Genomic DNA, 18,123 nt, shown 5'->3' with positions numbered 1-18,123 from the left:
GTTTCTCTCATGGACAAGAGGAATGCTGACTCTTCGTTTGCTTCATTTCTTACGCTCTTGGGACCCAGAAGACTAGAAAGCAGAAATGATTTCATTAATAGCTATAGTGACTGCTGGGTGATCAGCTTTCTCTCTCATACTCTTAACTGTTTATGCACATTATGGCGGAACCCCCAGTTTTCCTGGATGGTCTAGATGAAGCTTTATTTAGGGGTTGCACTGGCTAACTTTATGTCACTTTGACACAACCTGTAGTCATCTGAGAGGAGGAAACCTCACTTAAGAAAATGCTTCCAGAAGATTGGACTGAAAGTAGGTAAGACTGTATGACATTTTCTCAATTAGTGATCAGTGGGGGAGGGTCCAGCCTGTGGTGGGTGGGGACACCCCTGGCTGGTGCTTCTGGCTTCTGTAAGAATGCAGGCTGAGCAAGTCTTGAGCAAGTAAGAAAGCAGCACCCTCCATGGCCTATGCATGAGCTCCTGCCTCCAAATTCTGTTGGAGTTATTTTTATAAAACACAAGTAATTGAGACTCTTTTATAGTTGTTTATAAAACTTTACAACACAATATTGAGCATTTTAAGTCTGTTCTTGACCCTCCACGTTATCTTGACTCTCATCTTTGCCAAAACCCCGAAATCAGTTGCCTTTGAGTTCGTTTGCTCCAGGTGAATCTTGTTCATGTCTCCTGCACGGCTGCCTGGGGCTGAGTCCCCTGCCGAATGCCTGCCCTACTTACTCTCTTAACTCCTCCTCCCTTGATGGCAGGAAGTCCAGCCCTACTCTCTCCCCTGCTCATCGATTGGCTGTAAGTTGCTTTATTGACATTTCATGGGGACAATTGGGGAGCAGAATTTATACAACATAAAGACAGGAAATCCTCAGAGCAAGGTTTGCAACCAGATACTGGAGGTACAGAAATCAGCATTTGAATTATACAATAACCTTATGCCAACAAGGTTCCTGCTCTATTTGAGTCTTAGCCTTAAGTCTCACCGATTTGTCACCACACACTGATGTTTAAGACCCCATCAAGGCCCTAGCCACTCCTTCAGATGTGAGCCATTTTACTTGTTCTTCCTGGGTGCACTAAATACTGAGGTTACAGGCAGGTCTGCCCTTTGTTGCTCTCTAAGTAGATTGAGAATGAAATAGAGAAACAGTAAAACACACCAAATTTATTACTTTGAAACTTTTAAGTAGAGGACATCGCCTCTACCAGAGCTAAGTGGGCTTGTTAATGTGACTCCCGCCTTCAGCCATCTGCCTTAGACATAGCTGGTTAGCACAGGCCAGCGGAGGAGCCCCAGTCAGCGGAGTCAAGCCTGCTTGTTTCTTGGGGGCAGTTTGTACCTAAGAGAAAGTGTGTAGAGGTGAAATGAACATGTCTCCTTTATTAGATAGAGAGTGATCAGTGTACACACCAGGAAGTAGAGTGCTTGGACTTCCTCCAGAGGGCGGAAACACCTTCTCTACCTTGTTAATTTGCTTATTTGCTTTTTATAGTTAATGCATTTCAGGTAGATGGCCGCTTCCTTTCCCCAGAGGATGAGAATTCAGCTCTGTCACTCAACTTTCACTGGCTTTTATCATTTCATCCTGTGACTGACTTCTGTTAAATGAGTATTAGCTATTCACAGTTTATGGCCAGGTGCTACATTCTTATCTCCATAACATTTTGCTTTGATTGTAATTTTCCTTCCTTAGTTTTATGTTCAGCACTCAGTACTGGAGCTCAATGGCTTCCCCGTTGCCTGAGTGCATTGATGTGCTGCTGCTGACTAGAGGCGCCTTCTTCAGCTTGGCTAGGATCCTCTGACGACTTTAACCTGGACTCTTCTCATGTAGCTGGGCTGTTTCATCAATATGTCATCTTAATATGATGCCAGCATAACTCATGGGTCTTTTCATCTTGATGTTGGTTCCTCATACCTGGTTGTTATGTCTTCTTGCCTTGATATCACCTCATGTTTTATAGAGTATATGCTTAAGTAGCATCCTTACTAAAAGTTCATGGCCAAAGTAGTAGTAGTAGTAGTAGTAGTTGTTGTTGTTATTATTATTATTATTATTAATTATTATTATTTTGAGAACTTAAGTATCTGGAAAACAGCAGCAGCAACAACAACGACCTAAATCCTCTGATTGTACCATCAGGCTTAATTAAAGTCTTGAGTGTATATTTTTATTCTAGAAAAACAGTCATTCAGGATTCGCTGGTATTTCTCTGGGCCTTTCTTTTAGCATTGTTAAGAAGTTTGAGGCATTCTTAATCCACTCCTTTGTATGACTGACTTTTCCTGGAAGCCTGGAGAGCCTGCTTTATAGCTGGGATTGTGGGAGCATGTGATGATTTACGTGTCCCTTTCAGTTTGGAACACTTAATAGATTTCCAAAAGTTCCTTCAGTGCTACATCACATGATCTCAGATTTATCAGCAAGGTGTCTCTGCTCGTAGTGCCAGAATCTAAACTCTGTCCTCCACTCCCAAATACCCGAGCCCTGGGCTTTACTCTAGCCAGAGAATGCCAGTCTTCTGCCATTGTGCACCAGGAGCTTGGTCCACGTAGAAAGTAATGGGGAGGGTGTCTGCAGGTTAAAGTAATACTTAGCCTGCTTTGAATAGCCCTGTTTTTATCTTCTTTTAGACACATTTGTACCAATTCAGAGTTCTAAATGTTGGTTTGGATTTGGCTTTCTTATGTGTAAGTTCTAGAAATATACCCCCTCTTTTGATGAATTAATTACATTTGATTTGACTGCTGATATTAATGACCATGATGAATAATAATGAAAGTTTTATTTCTAGGTATTTGCAATAACAGCAATGTCTCAAGTTATGTTTAGGTTATGTTGTGTACAAAATCATTAATTTTGCTACCGTACTATCCTGGTATTATAGTTGCTCATATTGTGAGGGAAAGACTCGAACTTAGGTAGATGATGATATGCAAATGAATTCATGTTCTTGTTTTCCTTGTCTACTTTTCTATGCATAGACTTAGTTTTGAAATCTGAATTAACCCTGACATAGAAGTATATAAAGGTATATAAAGCAGCAATCATGGCTTCCTGTGTTTGTCCATTTTAAAGAAACCTCTTTTGGCTAGGGATGTGACTGAGTGGTAGAGTACTGGTGTAGTGCATGCACAGCCTCTGGGTTAAGTCTTCAGCACTGGGGGAAAAAAAAGTCTTAGGGAGTGTTCTGCACATACAGTTTTGGTTATTATTTTATTCATTTGCTTAAGTACAAATAAAGACAAGGAGTGACATTGCATACCATCTCCATAGGCTCCGAAGATCATGTGACTGTGTATAGCATGCCCTCATGATGGAAGTCCTTGAGAAATTAGTAACAGTAGGAACACACCATAAAACAGTAAAGGCTGTCATCAGCCAAGCCTGTAGCCAACAGTACACCAAATGGGAAAACAGTGTTTCCTCTAAAACCTATAGTGCGGAGGATGTCTACCCTTGCGACTCTTCAGCACAGTGCTCTTGATGTTTTAACTAGAATATGTAAAACATAAAATGGGTAAACACAGGAGGGAAAGAAGCCAAATTATCTTTATTCATATATGCACGAATCTATACTTAAGAATCTACCAGAAAACTCTTAGATCTAATGTATATTTTCAGTAAAGTTGTGGAATACAAAATCAACATACATGTTAGTGGCTTTCTTACACAGTGAAAACATTCTTTTATAAATAAGAAAAAAAATACCCATGAGTGAACCTAACTGAGGAGGTGATAGACTAGCACAAAGAAAACTTGAAGACACTGAAAAAAGAAACCAATGATGATGTCAGACAATGGCAAGACCTTCCTGGATCGGCAATATTAATGTTACGAAAATGGCTGTATTACCAAAATTAACATGCAGACTTGATACAATCCCCATCGAAATTCCAATGACATTTTAAAAAACCGTACTCTCATAGAACACAACCCAAAGAATTCCTAAGGAAAAAGAACACAGTTGGAGGTATTCTAATACTTGATCTCAAAATTCTACTACCCACCTGTAGTGTCAAGACCACAAAATACTTTCAGAAAAATAGAGGACCCTGAAATAAATTCACACACCTCAAGTTTGACAAAAGTGTCAAAACACATACAGTGAGCGTGGGCGCTGTTTAAGAGAAGAATGGGATTAAGATCCATGTCTTTTACATTGTACAAAACTCAATTCAAAGTGGATCAAAAACCTTAATGTAAACCCTGAAACTGCCGGAGAATACACTTAAAGACACAGCAGAGGAGGGGACTTCCTGAACAGGAAATAACCCCAACAATTAACAAACGGGACTACACAAAATTAAAAGTGTCAGCAGAATGAGCAGGCAGCTTGTAAAAGAAGATAAAATCCTTGCCAGCTATTCTTCAGACAAGAGCTAATACCTAGAATTTATGAGTAACTGCAAAAATTAAATATTCCCTCTAAAATAAAATGATAAGAGACAGTGAAACAACAATTCTCAGAAACAGCACCAACAGCTCAGAAGTATTCAGACGTGTTTAGCATCCCTAGTCATTGGGGAGATGCAAATTAAAATATCTTTGAAATTCCCTCTCACCCCACTCAGAAGAGCTGCCATCACTTTTGATGATGAGGATGAGGGGAAAGAAGAGCCTTTGTCACTCTGATGAGAGTATAAACTAGCACGGCATTTTTGGAAGTCTTATGGAGGTTTTGTGCAGGGAAATTAAAAATAGGTCCATGATACAACCTAGCCATACCATCTTCTGAGCTTAGGGCTCTACGTCCTGCCACAGAGATAGTTGCACATTCATACTTGCTGCTGCTTTGTTCAGTAGCAAGGATGTGGAACCAGCCTCCATGTCTCTTAGTAGATGAAAGGATAATAAAAGTAGGACGCGAACGGTGAAGTTTTGCTTAGCTGAAAAGAAAGATGAAATTTTGGAATTTGCAGAAACAGTACATGCATCTGTAAATTATTCTTTTAAGCTAATTGACCGATAGAAAGCCAAAGATACTATATTCTGTCTCATGTGAATCTTATCTTTTAATACACATGTGCACATGCGTGCGCGTGCACACACACACACATGCACACAAATAGACAAACAGAGCAGAGACAGCAGAGACACAGAAAGAGGCGGGGAAGGGAGGGGAATGGGCAAAGATTGAGAAACTTGAAAGGAGCTGGAGGGGCAATCATGTGGCATGAAAGCAGAGAGGTGGCGGAGGAAGGTGAAGGGACATGGGGAGGGGACTCAACCAAAACAAATTGCCTTTGAAAATCCCATCCTGAAACAGTACTCTGTGTACTAATGTAAGGGTAAGTTAATAAAGAGTGAGTTAGAGGGATAACCCTCTATGCAGTTATTAGTCAAAGCCAATTGTCTACATGTTGGTATGTGTTGCCATCTTTCTGTATGTGTGTATATTCATTTAAACACACATACATATTTTGCTGGAAAAGTGTGTATATACTTTCATATTTTTACTTTTCAGATATCCCAGTTTCTAATAGCTACATAATACTGTTTTTTATGACAACACTAATTTATTTACTTAGGTTCCCTCCATCTACATAACGCTATTAAGACTTAAGAGAAGTGAAAGTGTGAACTTAAAACTGTTAAAAGTCTATTTAGGTGTTCTGTGGCGTAGTTGAAATCAGTATGTGAGGAGGTAGATATTTATAAATTACTGTTTCATGTTAGTCTCTTTATTTTTTTATGCTATTTTGGAAGTAATTGACAAATCATTCTTTAACTGTGATATGGCTTCTTTAAAATGTTGCGTGAAAATCTCAGTAGAAATATGTTGCCTTGGCTATTTTCCGAGCACTGAGCCAAATCTCTTTATTTACAGCTGGGCTCAAAATGCAGAGAACTGAAAGACATCCATTTTGGCCAGTGTTACAAGATCTCAGATGAAGGCATGACTGTCATAGCTAAGGGCTGCCTGAAGTTACAGAGAATATACATGCAGGAAAACAAACTAGTAAGTACCCCGCTTTTACGCATGCCGTTCGTTGGCTCCTGCCCAGTGAATTCCTTGGACTCTGTTGACAAATTGTCTTCTGGTTATCAAGTGGCAAACACTCCTCACTGAACAGCAGAAATCTCCAAACTCTTTTATAGTGTGGTCCTCTGTGTGAACAGGCGCTTGGGTATGGTGCAGGGCGTTCAACTTTCTTCGTTAATGTATGCTGCTGTGTCTTCAAAGAGTTCTGACAGTGAGTGAACTCAGGTATATTGGAATAGGTCAAATTCGTTAGCACAGCCTGTTCATTGTTGGAGTTCTGTGGTTTCTCTAGGAATTATAATGATTCTAGATTAAGAATATTTTAATGCCCAGAAATGTGTACATTCTTTTTTTTTTTTTTTTTTAGAAATGTATACATTCATACTAGAGCTTTTCATTTAGAATGGTGAAAAGATAGGATCTAGTACATAATCTTGATTACCTAAGCCTTCTGTTTTATGCACATGCCTTTGTGCCCCCTGTGTATTAATGCACTACTCACTTGTCTTTTGTTAGGATGTAGTCACAGAAGGTGCATTGGCTCTTAGTATATCCATAAAGCTGTGCAGCCATCACCAACATCTAATTATTTAACTTTTTTTTTTTTTATCAGCTCGACCTCTGCTCATTAGCCCTCTTCTCTCATTCCCTTTCTCTAGCACCTGGTAGCTGCTAATTTATTTCCTGTTTTCATGAATTAGCCGATTTTAGACGTTTTGTAGGATTTGGATCACACAGTACGTGCTCTTTTGTATCTTGTTTAGGTTTATTTATGCTGTAGCTTGTATCTGAATTTCAGTCCCATTTATGGCTGAATGGAACTGAAAGCCATTTAATTTTAACTGATAAGGAAATTATATCAGTTACCAGAAAATGTTATTACTATGGAATAGGCAGTGGGAATTTCCAGTGTTAAAAATAATGAATTTATAAAAAAAAGACTTGCTTTTAAACTTGCATCTCAAAATATAAACAATTTTGTTGCCTTTGTCAGTTTAAACATTTTTTTAAATTAAAAAAATTGAGATTATAATTAGAACATTTATCTCCCTTTTCCTTTGTTAAAACCCTCCTATATGCCTTTCCCCACTCTCCTTCGAATTCATGGCCTTTTTTCTTTTTCACTAATTATTATATGCATATATGTTTCTAAATACAACTTGCTCAATTTGTGTGGTTATTTGTATGTGTGTTCTCTACACAGTCCACTTGGTATTGAGTGGCCAATTGGTGTGCTCTTCCCTGGAGAAGACCGCCTCTCCCACTCCCAGCTGTCCTCAGCTGTCTGTGTAGTTCTTTGTGTCGCGTTGGGGCCTGATGGGGTTTTCCCCTACTCAGCTTGGCATGTCTCTTGGTGTCATTGCTCAGCTCATGTTTGGGCACTCACACTGGTTAGGTTTCACGGGTCTAGTTTCTGAGGTTACTAGGAGACACAGTGTCACAGCAAATTCCTGACCCTCTGTCTCCTAACAGTCATTCCATCCCCTCTCCTGCAGTGAGCCTTGGGTGAGGCAGTGTTTTGTAAATGTAGCTGTCGGGACTGGGCTCACAGGTGCCTTTTGGTTGGTTGTGGATTTTTTGTTGTGGTCTCTCTTGCAAAGAGAAGTTCCCCCAGTGAGGTATGAAGCCTATATGTATCTGGTTATAAGGACAAGTATGTATAGATTGTTAGGGTTTAGACTCTCCTCCTATAGCCATGATGTCCCCTACACTGAGTAGTTCACTCAGTGTTCTGTAGCAGACATGGATGGTCTCCCTCTTACTGAGAGATTGGGGTTCACCACCCATGGTGGCAGTGTGCCACGATTGCAGCCGTTGGGTCACGCCATGCTGGTCATTGATGCAGCTCGTCGATGTCACAAGTGAGAGGACTGTTGGCCTCCTCCTGCCTTCAGAAGTTTTCTTGTACTTCCTGAAACCATGAATGCTAGTCCTCAAGGAGGGCCTGTGTGTTTTTAAAATGTAATAAAATGATTGACATGTGTGAACTTCAGTTATGGAAGAGGTTTTGAAGCACTGCCGTGAAAATTATTTAAAAATGGAAGCTCTTTGAATTAAAATTAAGGACTTTTAACTGTAAAATATGCTTTTACGTTGAAAATACACAGCAAAGAGTACGTCACGGTTCTTTTTAGAGATAATATGAATATAGGCACTTGAGGGTGTATGCGCTTGTGGGGAGTGAGGGTCTCTGGGGAGATAGACTGACGTTTTGACTCTCACTTGCATTGTGATCCTGAGAAAATTACTGAAGGTCATCAAACCTCATTAAACTCATTTGCTAATGGTGTTATATTGATATTTGTCTTTCAGGTTATAGTTGAAGATTAAATGGCGTAATAAATACTCTCAAATTGCTTAGTGCAAACTGACTCAAGATACACTAGGAGCCTAAGGTAGCTCATATTTCATCATAAATGAATTCATTAAGCTTTGGTATCCATGGCCACAACATAAATTAAAGAGTATCAGCCCTATCTTCAATAGTTTCTAGGTGTTAGTAGGAATATTTGTTGATTAGACTAATACTGTGTTCTTGCTCTGTGAGCACAGAGAAAGAAGTACTTCTTTCGTCACTGTAGGATTTAGCTCATGGCTTTCCAAGGTGTCCCTGCTTGTGCCGGGAGGCCTGCTGTATTTTCTTCTAGTTTTGTCCATGTTGTGTTACATTGAAAATGTGCCATATACTTAAATCCAAAGGAAATCAGACCTGGATTGGGTTTTTATTTCATGGAGGATTTTAAGTGTTTTGATAAACCTCAAAGAGAAGCCAACATAATTTTCATTAAGGTCTTAGGAGGAGAGTCAGAGCACACTGAGCACTGCTGGCTGATTGAATCCCCGACACCTGACTTCCCAGAGGCCTTAAACACACTCATGTAGTGTAGCGAAGTATGTAAGTAGTCAACTGTTCGTTTTGACAAGCATACTGGTCACTTGCCAATCAATCAATCTTATTAGCTACGAATGGAGGCACTTACCAAAGAACTGTTGTCAGGGAGGGAGCTGGTGGAGTTTGGCCTGTGCTTTGACCAGTATTCAAATAAACTCTGCTATTCTGATCTCTTAATAAGTTTTATCTTCTCCAAAAGATTGTAAGAGCTCCTGTGTAGTCAGGAATCACCACACTTAATTGGTTTAGCGGCCTGAGCTTGCGTCTTTGATGATAAGCCTTGGCCCCTAGGTGGCAGCATTGTCTCGCCATGTGTTACACTGGCAGCCTTTTCATCCTTGAGGCAGCTATAAAGATGTAATACTTACACAGTTTCTGCTGATCTGAGGCTTCATTTAAAATGTTAGCTTTTAGGTGGTATTGATGGGATATAACTTTTTTGTGCCATATGAAATGCTAATGGCATGAAGAATGCTACAAGTTGAAATTGTCTTTGTATGTGAAGCAGAAAGAGACTTGAATATTCTTATTTGTCGTTCTGATTTAAGTAGAACAAAATTGAAAATTGGAGAGGGAGTTCTATGTTTATTAGAAGCTAATCATATGTAAAATTATGACAGTGATTTGACATCTAAAGTCTCAAATGAGCTATCTGAGAAAGTAGAGGACCACTTCATTGTGGACTCTTAAGTTTATATTTCACTCACTTTTGAGTGAGACAACTGTTTGCATGGATGCATTTTGCATTTCTGTGAACCTCGTGTGTACTCTAGAAGCAGGTTTGAAGAATTCACGTATGCTGAGAGTCTAGCAGATACTGTCCTTCTGTCTTCCTAGTGATCGCCTTTCAATCCTTTCTGTGCGATATTTCCCTCAGCGCTATTTTAAACTTGTATTTAGTTAGAGCATTGTCTTAGTCATTTTCTTCTGCTGTAACAATATAACACCCATGGCTTAATAATTTGTCAAAGCAGAGATTTATCTGGCACTTGGTCCTGGGGGCTGGCAAGTCCAAGAGGTGGTGCTGTACAGCTTTGGTTCTGTGTCATCTTGTTGTAAAAGGTGGAGGGGAGGAGGAGGAGGAGGAGGATGGGGTGTTAGGACTGAGGAAGGGAGGGGATACAGAATACCAATGAGCAGTAAATCTGTGTCCACCGCACAGAAGTTGTTAACATTCTTTTGATTTTTCTGCTGCTTTTTGAAATAATAAAGCAAGCCAACTTAAAATCTGTCATTTGCATTGTTTCTCCCACATTGTCTCTTTCCAAAGGCAGCTATAATACTGACCTAAATTTAAAAAAAAATTAATGTCCACATGGATAACACAGTGTTTGACTGTCTTCACATCTAATTTATATTTGTTGTCTATGGTTCCGTGTCTGGCCTCACAGTGTATGTTCAGGCTGTGCCTGGTGTTCAGTGAGGTTGTTGAGGCCATGAAGACTGAATTCTTTTTATTTGCTGGTGACCTGTCGTATGGCATAAGCAGGCATGCTTATCCATTTCTAAATTGAAGGCACTTATATTTTGTCCTCCATTTTGTTGTCATGGTAATATTGCAGTAACATTTGTCTAAGTTACAGGAAAGAATTTCTGTAGGTACAGTCAAAGGGTACAAAGACAAGTTTAGTTTCAACTTATTTTTACTAAGTGTTGGGTCACTCTCTCATCAAGTGGTTTAGCTGTGCTTCCTGCTAGTGGCTTGTCATTTCTTTTGAGGGCAGGGAATAGCTAATCACCGTTTTATCCTTTCCTTTTCAAGAGTAGACTTAAAACAGATGGAGTAAATATTGGTTTAGTGACATGTGAATTACTTCTGCATTGAACATACTATTAAAATATATTTCTTTAAATACTTTGGAAAGACATATTTTAAAAAGAAGATATATTTAATCAAGTAAATAATAGCTTTGTGGTTTAAAGATGCAGAATCAATAGTTTTTAGAGTGAAAAAATAAGTGAAAGTTAAAAAAAATCTAGTTGCTTCACCAATGATACAATTTTTGTGCTGTTTTTGTCTAGCCAAGTTATGCAGCGAAGTTGGGGAGTACTTGGAAGGGCGGCATATGTAGTTCTAACCAAATAGACTACAGAATTCTTGGCAGAATTATGCTGGCATAAATTGGCTTTATTTTATTAAAATACTGTTTGAAAGATTAATGTAATTAAAAGTAGAAATTACTTAACAGAACCATTTCAATCTAAGAATAACTTTGTAAGTCTATGTCCTTTATTAGGTCTTTTCATTTTCTTTTTAATGTATACATGTTTCTCTAAGAGTATTTTTTATGTACCAGATAACTTGTTAATATAAATGCATTTATTCTGTTACTTTAAATGCTTAGGAAAATAAGAATGAGTGTGTGTTTCTTTCTACCCTGTGTAGCAGTGTTGGATGGAGGGCAGGCATTGACTTCTACCCTGTGTAACAGTGTTGGATGGAGGGCAGGCATTGACTTGGATAATAGCTAAGTAACTTCTCCTGGTAGTGCATTATTTTCTTTACCCTGCAGATTTATTTGCCTAATTATATTTGTTTAGTAATATTAAAATTAGTTTATAAACTCGAGGGACTCATCACTGATGATGAGAAGTTCCCAGATGCCAGCAGAACCTCAGAGGAGTGTAGCTTAGTGTTCGGAGCTCCAACAGAGACAGCCCAGTGTGGAGAGTGCAGCATGGCTTATGCTCAAAAGAGGACACTACAAATACTGTTTTTAAATTCTGACTCTAAAATAATTTTTGTGTTAAATTTTTAGATTACTCCCTTGAGTTTATAATTCCTAGTTAACTAGGTAACTCCTAGTTGTTGGAGGTCCCCCACTTGTGTCGCTTCATGGTGTCTTATGTGTAATTTAATGTGTAATATTTATGTTCTTAGGATTGCATATTTTAAGAAATTAGAAAGTGTGAGCAAATCAAATTATCTCACAGATACAAGAGTGAAAGTGCTGTCCCTGCTTTGTGCTTGAGTGCTGGCACCAGGAGATAGTGTGTTAAGATAAAAAATCACATCATTAGGCTTGGCAAATAGAAATTTATAAGGCTGGCTGCCAGAGGGACGCTGGGAGCACATTAAGCCTGGCATTTACGAGCACTTGTTTCCCTTAACTACCTTCTAGCTTGCCAGTCAGCAAATGAGATGTATTATCTGGATCTGGGGGGAAGTTTTGGCTAATGTTTTTCTTTATTCACAGTAATGAGGTGCTAAGGTTTGCAGGTTATCTGAGACTTAATTCCATTATTATTTTAGTGATTAAGCGTAAAGACAGAAGAATTGAAGAATTAGCTTTTTGTCCTCTCCCTCCTTTCTCCTTTGCTTTAACTTTACATCTCTGAATGTAGTTTGCAAACTGCATTTAACCTGGTTTATAGATTCATAGTTTGCAGCTTTTCCGTGATTTTATCATCATGATTTAAAACACACATAACCTTACATACTCTATGAAACTTGGCTTTTGACCAGTTAAGTTCCCGTGTAAACCTATGTGGGTGGCACTGCTGCTGTGGGTGGTGCGGTTTAGCAGTTCATGCTCTGTAAGTTGTCCACATTTCTCTTGATTTGAAATCTTTGCTTTGTAAAATAAAAATTGTTTATTGTAACGAATTTACAGAGAAACCAGTATGTATCTAGGTTTAGGAAACCTTTCAAAGGAACACTTGCCCAGTGCCAGTCATTACATTACTGAACTCTGTGCAGTTAGGGTGATCATTCTGAAGTCCTGGAAGCCAGCAGTCATTCTGAAGTCTAAATTTAACTGAGGTATGTGAACTTCTAGTAGTTTCTTTTTATGGGCTTATCTACCACAAATGTAATTCTTGTTTTTATTTCTTCAAATGAGGGGATGAGATGAGAGCCGTTCCTAAGCCTTCCTAGCCTTTTCTAATTCTCGTCGCCTGCTTCAACTCAGCTGTTCTGCCTCAAACTCCTATCCAAGCTGACTGATTCTAACTGGCTTCTCTCGGCTTCTGACTGAATCACTCTGCCTGGCCTCAAACTAATTTTAGCAGCAGGCTTTTTCAATCTGTATCTATCTATCTATCTATCTATCTATCTATCTATCTATCTCTCTACCTACCTATCTATCTATCTCATATTACATCATGATTGTTAACCCCTCCCTCATATCCTCCAGTACCCATCCTCCCTCCCTCTTCTGCCCTATTCCCTTCCCCTAGTCCCCTGATGGGGCTTGTTCCCCCAACCACCATTTGACTACAGCCTATCAGGTCTCATCAGGATAGCCTGCATCCCCTTCCTCTGTTGGCCTGCAAGGTTGCCTCACCAAGTGGAAGTGACCAAATCGTGGGAATCAGTGTTCATGTCAGACGCAGTCCCTGCTTCTCCCTCTCCATATGGAGAATGGCCTGTCCATGGGCTAGAGATGAACAGGTGTCTAGGTGCTTTGCGTGCATTGTCCTTAGTTGGTGCATCAGTTTGTGCAGATCTCCCCCCGGATCCAGATCCACTGGCCTTGATGGTCTCTTTGTGGAGCTCCTGACCGCTCTGTATACTTTCATCTCCCCACTTTTCCATAGGACTCTCAGCTCTCCAACTATAGTCCAATTGGGAGTCCTAGCATCTGTCCTGATCCCCCACTGGGTGAGCTCTCTCAGGAGACATCTATGTTGGGCTAATAGCCACTTATAAGTGAGTATATACCATGCAAGTCTTTCTGAGTCTGGCTAAACACCAACATACCAAATAATCCAATTAAAAATGGGGTACAGACCCAAGCAGAGAATTCTCAACAGAGGAATATCTAATGGCAGAAAAGCACCTAAAGAAATGTTCAGTGTCCTTAGTCATCAGGGAAATGAAAATCAAAACAACTCTGAGATTCCATTTAACACTCATCAGAATGGCTAAGATCTTAAACTCAGGTGACAGCACATGCTGGTGAGGATGTGGAGAAAGGGGAACACTTCTCCATTGCTGTTGGGAGTGCAAACCTGTACAGCCACTGTGGAAATCAGTCTGGCACTTCCTCAGAAAAGTGGAAATAGCTTTATGTCAAGACCCAGCTATACTGTTCCTGGGCATATACGAAAGATGCTCCACCACACAACAAGGACATTTGCTCAATTATATTCATATCAAATAGTGTACATTATAAGACCATCCGCTTTCCTGAAAATTTCCTGGATTTCTCTTTTTTTCTTTTTCTTTTTTCTTAGGAGTTGTATAATATTCCCCTTTATATACTTGGCAGGTTTTCATTATTCATTTGGCTTCTAGGTTGTTTGTATTTCCTTGCTGGAGTGAAGAAAGCAGCATGTGCATGAGTGAAGATGTGCATGTCTCTGAACATAGATGCTAAAATTCCCAACAAAATAGTTGCAGGCCAAATTTAGGAACACATTAAAATGTCATACATTATGACTTAAGTGGGCTTCATCTTTCGAGGGGCAAGATTGGGTCAACATAAGTAAATCTGTAAATGTAACAGTGCATAAATAAATCTGCACAAAGGCACCAGATTGGTACTGGAAGGCATCTGACTGAATCCAGCATGCTTTTGTCATAACAACCCTGCAGATGTTAGGAATAGATGGAGCAGACCTCAAAACAACGATGGCGTATATAACAAAGACTGTGTCCTCTAAACTCAGATTAGACAAGGATCCCACTCTTCCCCCTGATCCAGCAGAGTGCCCGAAGTTCCACCTGTAACACTTAGACAAACAGTGTAAAGAAGAGGAGTAAAACCTTGAACATTCTTACATCTAATGAACTTTTACATATAGTTGTAGAGCATAGAATCAACAACAATGCACTTTTAAAGAAAGAAAGTAGGAACACCATCTCATTTATAATAGTTTAAAAATAATAGCAGCAAAACCCAAAGAACAAACCAATAGCAACACACCTAAGGCATACACTCAGGCAAAGGAGAGAAAGGCCTGTGTAATGGAAACTTAAACACACTGAATAAGACCATGTTAGAGAACGGAACGGCCTTCAATTGTTCCTAGACTGGCAGAATTAAAAGTGGGAAAGTCACTAAAGTACCAAAATTATGTACAGATTTAATGCAGCACATGTGTCTTAGCTAAGGTCCCTGTTGCTTCGTTGAAATACCATGACCAGAGCAACCAGAGGGAAAGAGGGTTGTTTGGCTTACACTTCCATGTAACAGTTCATCATCAAAGGAAGTCAGGATGGGAACTCAAACAGGACAGGAACTGGAGGCAGGAACTGATGGAGAGACCATGGAGGAGTGATGATTTCCTGTGTGTGTCTGTGTGTGTCTGTGTGTGTCTGTGTGTGTCTGTGTCTCCTAGATTATTCAGCAGCCTGATTTCTCATAGAATCTAGGACCAACAGCCACGAGTGACACACTCACAATGGGCTGGGTCCTCCCACATCAATTACTAATTAAGAAAATGCTCTACTGGCTTGCTTGCATCCCAGTCTTCTCAGGCATTTTCTCAATTGAGATTCCCTTTTCAGGAGACTATAGCATGTGTCAAGTTGACATAAAACTAGCTAGCACTACATATTAAAGTTCTGGTATCGTATTTTATAGATCTAGATAAAAAAAAAATCTAGGCATTTACAAGGACTCACAAAAGTCTACAAATAGCCAATGCAATCCTAAGAAGTAAGACCACTTATGCTATAGGACTAGAGTGGTAAATAGAGCCCAGTAGTGGCACAAAACAGACAGGTAGACAAAGGGAGCAGGACAGATGATCTGGAAATAAACTCAGAGTTTTTGCCACTTAACTTTTGACAAAGGAGGCAAAAGCATTCAGTGGAAAAGATTGCTTATTAAACAAATGGTGCTGGCAAAACTAGGTATCTACCTGCAAAGAAATGAAATTGCATGAATATCTTTCACCATGTGCAAATATGAATTCAAAATGGATTGAAGGCTTGGATTTAAAACCCTAAGCACTAAAATTAACCAGACAAAAGCATAAGGAGTGCTCGTGAAGACATTGGGGTAGGTGGGAAGTTCCTGACCAGAACTGAGGAGTACAGCAGCTGCCCACATCTCAGTGGATGGGACTCTGCGATATGAAGCCATTTCTGCACAGTCGTAGAAACAGTCAGCAGAGATGACCCACAGAATGGGAGAGGATCTTGCCTAGTTAGCTCTCTGACCCAGAATTTACAAAGAATCAAAGAAACCAAATTCTATCGAAGCAATCTACCTATCAACAAATGAGCTGATGAACTGACCAATTTTCAAAAGAAGAGACACAAAAAGTCAGTGACTATTTTTAAAAATATTTAATTTCCCTAGTCATCAGGGAAACTCAAATTATAAATACTTTGACATACTACTTTATCTGAGTCAGAATGTTCTTTCAAATATTTGGAGGAATTATAAAAGGTATTTTTAGATTTGTGTGTGTATGTGTGTGTGTGTGTGTGTGTGTGTGTGTGTGTGTGTGTGTGTGTGTTGCCTTCAGGTATGTATGTAACCAAGTGCATGCCTGGTATGTGAGAAGGCTAGTACAGGACATTGATAATCTGGAACTGGAGTTAAAGATGGTTGTGAGGCTCCGTGCTGGTGCTGGGAATTGAACCCAGGTCCTGTGGCAGAGTAGCCAGTACCCTTCATTGCTGTGCCATCTATAGCCTCATTTTTATAACTAAAACACTTTGCTGTGCTTTTCTCTCTCTTACATGCTCTTAATAGGTTTGTAGACCCAATTATTAGGGAGTGAATGACCTAAATAATACAGAAACAGATTATTTGTGTAGGATAATGCTTTATTTTTTCTCCATGTTTTCTTTCTTTTTTTCTCTGAAGATAAAATAACATTCAGTAACTTGGGGAGAAAAAATGAGAAATTATTGATTTTGGCACACTGTATTCTTTATCCTTTAATTAATTCAGTTGATGTGATAGTCTTTGTGTAACTTTTTAAAAAATAGTCCAAGTATGCAAAGGTCTTCTTCATTTCTTCAGATCTACTGAAAAGGATCACATCTTAGTAATATACTTTGAATTATAATGTTTTTCGGCTGTTTATAAGGATATAATAATGGTAACTACTGATAGTATAAGAATTCAAGTATTTTTTCATCTAGTCCTTCATAGTAATAAACAGTTTTTAGTTTCTTGGGCATATGTTCCTAATTTCTTAAGTTAACGTTTTAGACCTGGGTACCTTCCCCTTTCTGTAAATTTATGTATCTTTCTTTAGCTGTTGTAGAAGGTAACATTTTTCATATGTCAGAATCAACTTAAAACTACTCTAATGCTGACCCTGCGATTTTTCATTGTATGTGTCTAACCCTGATGGTTCATTTCTGCTCATTCCAATACTGTACTATAGCTACATTAAATTTGCCTGTTTATTTTATTGTTGGCCCTGTGCTTCTTCCTACCTTCTTAAAGTTAAGAAAAGCTCTGTTTCTTCATAAAGAAAAAAAGGTAGTATTTTAACTTTGAGTAATTCTAAGAGGAACTTTAAACTTCTATACTTTCCTTTAGTACATTCCTGATAATGCTTGTCTATTCTCTCTCTCTCTCTCTCTCTCTCTCCCTCTCTCTCTCTGTCTCTCTCTCTGTGTCTCTCTCTCTGTCTCTCTTTCTGTCTCTCTCTCTCTCTCTCTCTGTGTGTGTGTGTAAAGAGATTTGTATTTCAGAATTTATAAAATGTTTTAATGGGGGTTGAGGAATCTGTAGTAAAACATGATCAAAATGATGATTTTTCCTTATTGCTCATTTTAAAGAAATGGTTGCTAACAGTGTCTCAAAGATACTAACTTATACTCAGGATGTTTTTTTAAATAAGGCTGGGATTTATTTTCCGTCCTAATCTATTCTCACACCACATTAGCGTGAGGACATGTATTTTAACAGTTGATTGATTTCCTCTGTGAATGTATGCATTGTTTTGAGGGATCTTTCTGTGTTTCGGCCATGAAGGCAAAGTGCTCTAAAATCCTAAAAATTGGGTGATTCCACTGTCCTACTAAAGTGCTGTTTGGCAGCTGTCTTGCCTTCACATAAGGGTTGGAAACTTTTTCCTTTAAGGTTTAGAGTTGAAATACAATACATTGTATCCTTTGTTTTGTCCTGGAAAGGGATTTAAACAAACTTTCTTTTGCACTTGTTGAATATGTATTTCATAGTAACCTCCATGAAGCTTGCAGCAGCTAAGAAGACGAGGAGCCAAAGATAAAAGATACACATTCAAGAAGGCTTGGCTTCACAGTTGGCGCATAATCCTTTGTGCTGTCACTGGTACCCTAACCCTGTACCT

The 18,123-nt window shown here is 39.1% G+C and overlaps 1 protein-coding gene across 1 annotated transcript in view; it reads left to right on the top strand.

Annotated features, from left to right (window-relative positions):
- The window catches only part of Fbxl17 (F-box and leucine rich repeat protein 17), a 432,200-nt gene that overhangs the window by 22,713 nt on the left and 391,364 nt on the right, over positions 1-18,123 (top strand). The window contains exon 4 of the mRNA XM_051154429.1: positions 5,847-5,978. Within this exon, the coding sequence (XP_051010386.1) occupies positions 5,847-5,978 (132 nt within the window). The remainder of the gene's footprint in view (positions 1-5,846; positions 5,979-18,123) is intronic.

The sequence above is a fragment of the Acomys russatus genome, chromosome 12, assembly GCF_903995435.1.
Source record: "Acomys russatus chromosome 12, mAcoRus1.1, whole genome shotgun sequence".
Taxonomy (NCBI): domain Eukaryota; kingdom Metazoa; phylum Chordata; class Mammalia; order Rodentia; family Muridae; genus Acomys; species Acomys russatus.
This window is presented reverse-complemented; position numbering and strand designations above follow the sequence as displayed.